The 6,761-nt window shown below is 43.2% G+C and overlaps 1 protein-coding gene across 1 annotated transcript in view; it reads left to right on the top strand.

Annotated features, from left to right (window-relative positions):
• Positions 1 to 788: 788 nt before the first annotated feature.
• fbln7 (fibulin 7) overlaps positions 789 to 6,761 on the top strand; it is a 51,602-nt gene continuing 45,629 nt past the window's right edge. Inside the window, exon 1 of the mRNA XM_084709963.1 lies at positions 789 to 1,054. Coding sequence (XP_084566089.1) covers positions 983 to 1,054 — 72 coding nt within the window. The 5' untranslated portion in view covers positions 789 to 982. The remainder of the gene's footprint in view (positions 1,055 to 6,761) is intronic.

The following is a 6,761-nucleotide window of genomic DNA, read 5'->3' as shown; positions in this document are numbered from 1 at the left end:
AGGAAGTTTCACTTATTTAAGCTCAGCATAGATGTAAATTATGTTCTGTGTACTTATATGTTATGCCAGGTGCTTGCGATGTCTTGTTTTAAGAATTTCAGTGCCCAGTCTGACCTGGTGTTGTTCTGTGTACCTGACAAATAAAAGACTTGGCCACAATGTTAAATAGCATTGTATACTCATCCACCAGATGAGCTAAATGCAACAAACATGAGTTTTTGAGTTCGTCTATAATTGTATTGTACGAACAAAGTAGCAGCCATACTATGGCAAAACGCACATGTAATACACAAACAGTAAAACAAAAGTTGATCAAAGGTTGCACTGACAATGTCAGTGTTGTTATTATCACAATAGTGATAATGGGATTAGCTGCTTAAACTAGCTGCACCCGGTGTATTGCGCAACAAAAAGAACAATCACACACATCTCTGATAAGTGCGTTCTCCGTCCTCGAGATTTTGCAAGGACACTTGGCAATAGAGTTCTCTAGAATAGACCACAATTACGTTGTTAGAGTCCTTGGTTGGAGGGTTAAGACAGGTGAAAAACCTGGTTATGCCACAGAAATGTGTCCAACTTTTTAACAAATTTACACCAAGATGACATTATCTGTCATTTTAAGAAGGCGTACAGAGTAATTTGGCACTTCTAGCATGGAAAGCATAGGCTGCCAGTACCTACAAAGAAGAAAAAAAACGAAAAAAAAACGTCGGACTGAAGTCAGAGAGGTTGGGGGAGGGTTTACGCCATCCAGACCTCTGAGGAGCCAGCTGGGACCTGAGGTGGCGGCTCCGTGCGTCCCGGTGAACTTTTTATTGTCTCCACGCGCACCTGATCAGCATCCTCCCTCGCCCTGATTCCGACCGCAAGAAGCTGTAGCAAGACGACGGCTTCGTCTCTTTGGATTCCTCCTCACTTCGAACTATTGGACGGTAACTCGGATAGGATTTCAGCACCAAAAACACTTTTCGGATTAGCGATGGCACCGTCACGTTTTTGTTTGGTGCTACTTTTTTTAACAGCTGTCCAAACTGGTCATGGAGGCGGGCAGGTTAGTAGGCTGGGTAGTTAGATAACATGACGATACTTGTACACTTCGTCACATCTTCAAGAATAATGGAGCAAAAACTGTTGTATTTCAGTAATAAAAACAGTCTTACTCTATAGGCCTAAACAGAAAAAAAGTTTTACAAAAATTGACTTAATTTAGAATGGGCAGGTTTTAGTGAGATCGTGTAAATAAGTACAGTACGGGGCAGTTCGGGATCTTGTCTGAAAGTTATGTAATAGGTACAAAGAGGTTCGGGTTTTGTCTGTAGTGAAACCTAGTTCGGGGGCTGTGTAGCGGACTATGTGGCAGGCTTCAGCTACAACAACACGAGCGCAGCAGACATTCCGCACTCGGCTTTGGTGAATTGTCAGAATTCCATGGCGAACGTGACACTGATTAAACAGTAAGTGTTTGTTTATTGGGTGTTTGACCAACCCTGTGGGCACATCGGGTGAAAAGAGCCTCTTATTCCACCGTCTGTTGAAGCTGGTCAGCTGTTTACACTAAGACAGGGTACCCTGCGTCCAGTTTAAACTATAACCATCTGGATATGACTCCTCAGGTAGAGGCATTTCCTCTCTCTCTGCTTCTCTCTTTTTCTTTCTCCTTCTGTCTCTCTCTTTCTTAATTTCTCTCTGCATCTCTCTCTCTCTCTCTGCTTCTCTCTGCATCTCTGCTTCTCTCTCTCTGCTTCTCTCTCTGCATCTCTCTGCTTCTCTCTCTCTGCATCTCTTGCTTCTCTCTCTGTATCTCTGCTTCTCTCTGCATCTCTGCTTCTCTTTCGGCTTCTCTCTCGGCATCTCTGCTTCTCTCTCTCTGCTTCTCTCTCTCTGCATCTCTTGCTTCTCTCTCTGTATCTCTGTCTCTCAGCCTGAGCATATTAAGGAAAACTGTAATGTCCCCTCTGTGTGCTGGTTCGGGTGTTAACTGGTTCAGGTGTTAGCTAGGTGTTAACTGGTTCAGGAGTTAGCTAGGTGTTAGCTGGTTCAGGTGTTAGCTAGGTGTTAGCTGGTTTAGGTGTTAGCTAGGTGTTAGCTGGTTTAGGTGTTAGCTAGGTGTTAACTGGTTCAGGTGTTAGCTAGGTGTTAACTGGTTCAGGTGTTAGCTAGGTGTTAGCTAGGTGGTAACTGGTTCAGGTGTTAGCTGGTTCAGGTGTTAAATAGGTGTTAGCTGGTTCAGGTGTTAGCTCCATGTTAGCTGGTTCATTACATTTACGTTAATAATTTAGCAAACATGTTTATCCAAAGTAATCCACATAAAGATTGTGCAGTAGAAAGTAAATCAGTTTTAAGTATCTTGAAGAAATGAAGTGTGACTTGTTGAAACCAATGCTCTTGTTGTGGAGGCTCAGGTTTCATGTGGGCCTGTGAATATTGAAGTTGTCTGAAAGCTTTGATGGCCTAGGGTTAGGGTTAGTTGTCTGGAAGCTTTGATGGGTGAGTTCACAGAAGAACATGAGGAATGGCTTATCAGTCCATCAGTCTCCAGAAACAGCTGGTGGCATCCAGAATCTGATGATAACAGAGTTGGTGCATTCCAGGTCTGTGAACCTTACAGACCCTAATCCTGGTACTCTACTGCAGGAAAACCAGACTGGGTTAGGGTGCTGGGTTAGGGTGCATAGTTAGGGTTATGGTGATGGGTTAGGGTGATTGTTAGACTAGGGTATGGAAAACCAGAGCCTAGGGTGGATGGAGGACTCCCATCTGCCAAACAGCCTAAGCCCAGGGGAGCCTACCACTATAGCCCATAGAGGAGGAAGAGACAGAGAGAAAGGGAAGGAGAGGAGGGAAAAGAACCAGGAGAGAGAGGGAGGAGGGAGCATGTGGGCATGCATGGGGAAAGGAACGTGCAAAACCATGAAACACGTGTTATCATAGGTTCCTGTGGATGGTAGGACTACTCCTGTGCATGGTAGAACTAGTCATGGTGGCCACAGCACTTAAAGGGGCAATTGATTGCAATACCGATTTTACCTTGTCATAGTTGAATAACGACAGTTCGGTGGGTAAAATGAACATACGGTGAATATCAAAGTCCATTGACACCTCTTTCCTATTCAAATCTCAAAAAGAAAAAATGTGGCTGTAAAACGCTAGCTTTTCAACAAAGGCACTGGTGTGACGTAGGACTGGGGACCGCCCTTTTTGGCTCTGGTCTGTATCTTTGTCACACCCCAAAATGTACATCCAGAACAGCCCGAGGTAGCGTCTATATCCGATACTAGTTTAGCTGCGCGCTGCTCTGTGTAGGCTACTTATAAGGAATTACAAAGAAGAACGTTTTGAAGTATAACAAGGATATTGAAAAGTGACCACGGTCGTAAATGTTGTGTTCCAGGCTGTACACTACAGAGAAGGCTAATACTCACAGTCTTCCCAGGGAGCCAAACATTCGACAGGCATGGCTGCTGTTGTCTATGAGAAGAACCCGGCGAAGTTCGACACTCAATCATTCATTTGCTCTGAACATTTCACCCAAGACAATTGACAACCTAGGACAATTTCAAGCAGGATTTGCTAGGAAGCTGAACCTGGAAAGAGGTGCTGTTCCGACCGTATGCCCATTGCAACTGCAAGCTGTAAGGACAGTATGATGTTGTGCTAACAGTTATTAGCAATGCTAACGTGTCCTGTACATAGCATAGGTAGAATGCTAAATACGTTTCTACACACATCAAATGACTCGAGCTAGACTAGCTGTAGTCGGCATTAGAAGGGAAGCTTCCGAACAAATTGCCAGAAAACGAACAGCAGTCTGGCTTATTGCTAACGCCTGTCTAGATAATCTATTTGAAAGAAATGGAGAAAGGCAGGTGCAAGATACAGGATACGTTAGCATTGCTAGTAACTGTTACTAGTAACACCTAGACTGTAGTAGGCATGTAAACTAGTTTAGCTTGCTAACGCAAGGAGCATAGGTAGAATGTGTGATAATTTAGCCTAGTTTATTGGCAATGGGGCTAACGTTGTTTCATGTTCCTGACTGTGTTTCATTCAAATAAGTAACCCGTGTCATGTAAATCTACAATTAACGATGCATGTTTGTCCAGATCTTTGTCATGTTATTTTTCAACTAAATATCTAGAGCAAGCTGACTGAAGCCGAGTTGAATCACGATATGGTTTGGTTGCTAAGCCTAACGGTGCGTGTCCACTACAGCGGAGCGGGCGGCGCGTTGGCGTCGGCTTCCAATTCATTTTCAATGAAACCGGGCGTTGACGCTCGTGTAGGGCATTGTGGGAGCGTACACGAGCGTCAACGCCCGGTTTCATTGAAAATGAATGGGAAGCCGACGCTCTGCGCCGCTCCGCTTCGGTGTAGTGGACACGCACGGTAACGTTCTACCCACCCAAGTCAATCCAGTTTGCTTCAACAACAGAAGTGGTAACAAGTAATGTTATCATTTCAAATGATATGCAGTCAATCTGTTGAAAACAGTGTTGTGTAGACATAATAGATTTATTTGCGCGTTTTTATTTCAAGTCTCCACCTTCTGTGTTTCAGTGAGTGCTGCTGTTGGCCTTGTTGCGTTTTTGCTCTCCAGCTTCACTCGTTGAAAACCAACCAATCAGCGCGCAGCTTATCTAAATATTAATGAGCATACCATAAAAGGAGAAAAGCTAGTGTTTTTTTCCCGGGAACATTTCAGAGGATCTATCAGGGGGCATAGAAGAGCACCCGGGCCATTTTCAACCCAACCAATGTTACATACCCTATTCGGAGACCTTAAGGAACAGTGTGAAATACCCCAAAACCCAGTCAATTGCCCCTTTAAAATAATAAACTTCATAATTCTCAAAATTCTGACCCTTGGCTTTTTTATTAAAGGTGACATGACATGAAAAATTCATTTTATGAGGTTATTTAACATTAATATGATTTCCCCTAGCCTGCCTTTGGTCCCCCAGTGGCTAAAATTTTCGATAAGTGTAAACCAAGCCCTGCGTGTTCTTCTCCGCCTTTGACAAAATGAAGGCTCAATTGCGCTGTTTGAAAATCTCCCCCTAGTGACGTAGATGGGGGGAAGGTTACCTCCCCTCTCTCTGCTTTACCCGACCAGATCATCTAGCCCGCCCATGAGAAACTCTGACACAACTTCCCAAAGTGTTGTATGTCTGCACCAAACATTTCCTCAACTTGAGCCAACTCAAAGCTGGCCTTGCTGAAATTAAATTCTGGATCATTACTAAATCTCCTTGGTCAAGCTACAAACCTTGGACAAGTAAGTTAACTAACGCTTTATCATTTTGTTGCTTTACTGTATATGGTTACCTAGCTTGCTACCCTTATAATGTGGCTGTAACATTAGCTCTGCAGCTAACAGCGCAGTTACTGTTGATGGCATCAAGTATGTGTGTGAATACAAACGCTGTAACGCGAGTGTTGTACACTTCTTTGTTATTTGGATAACCGTTCTGCTGTTGGTGTCATGGCTCGCGATATCCGCCTTTCTCCACATTGAAATGACTGAGTGTGCACTTCTGCAAACCAGGGTTATCAGAAGAGAATGGCTAAATTCGAGGCAACAGGGGTAACAAGCCATTGCGATACATCCTGTAAACATTAGCGCATGTTGCCGCCCCTCTCCTCCTCATTAGCATTTAAAGCTACAGACACAGAAACAGCGCGTTCTGAGGAAAGCTGATTGTGGGACTACTTGTAGTGGCTATAATTCTGCACCATGGCTGAATTTCGGGAAAGAGACTTCAGATACAGTATTAGGGGACAACTAAGGCCTATATGAAAGCATCCAAAAACAGCATGTCATGTCACCTTTAAAAGCATTTACTTGTACTTTTACTTTCAATACTTAAGCACATTTAATATCAGAAAATTACTTTTGATACTTAAGTACAGTAAATATCAGATATTTTAAGACTTTTACTCAAGTAGTATTCTAATAGGTGACTTTTTAATTTTACTGGAGTCATTTTCCAGTAAGGTATCTTTACTTTTACTCAAGTATGGCTTTTTGGGACTTTATACACCACTGGCCATAGTTACGTTTGATCAGGGTTGATCAATGAGGTGGAGGGTTTGCCTCAGAAGTCAAAGCGCGGCTGCGCTGCAGGGTCATGTGACTGACTCTTTGTGATCTCACTCGGGTCGCAATTAGAATTGAGCTTTGGTTACTTCTTCTGTAGAAACTTTCAGGTAGTGTTGCCCAGGAGAAGCTTTGCGACGTCCTTTGGAACGCCAATCCTGAAAGCATTCATGCCATGGTTGGCTTAGCTGGAATAAGGAATCGATTGTCATTTCAAGAGTTTTATACAGTTCAGAGTCAGAAGTTGATTGGAGGAAGCTGGGTTCTCAACTCCCCCTCTTTCCTTCACGCCTACCAACGGTGTGAACTGTTCTTTGACTGGTTCATAAGATTGTTCAAATATTGTTCTTGACATCTTGGTACAGTTACAAAATATAGTTGAATGATCATTATCAGTAGCCTAACCCATTTCATCTTGACCTATGATAGACTCCAGTCTCATCTGGGTGTCATTTACCTGACGTCATTCGTCGCGATTCGCATACATTTCAGAGCAAAATGGCTGAGAGTGGCAGTGCGATCGTCCTTGTAAACACTCCAAGTGTTTTTAAAGCTGAGATATGGAACTTCATTTCAGATATTACTAACAGGAGATATACAAAGCCTATCACACCAAAATTAAATATGTTGGGAACACTACCAACTTAAGGAATCACGTTAT

This window comes from Hypomesus nipponensis, chromosome 11 (assembly GCF_054491055.1).
Source record: "Hypomesus nipponensis isolate SF chromosome 11, ASM5449105v1, whole genome shotgun sequence".
Classification (NCBI taxonomy): Eukaryota; Metazoa; Chordata; class Actinopteri; order Osmeriformes; family Osmeridae; genus Hypomesus; species Hypomesus nipponensis.
This window is presented reverse-complemented; position numbering and strand designations above follow the sequence as displayed.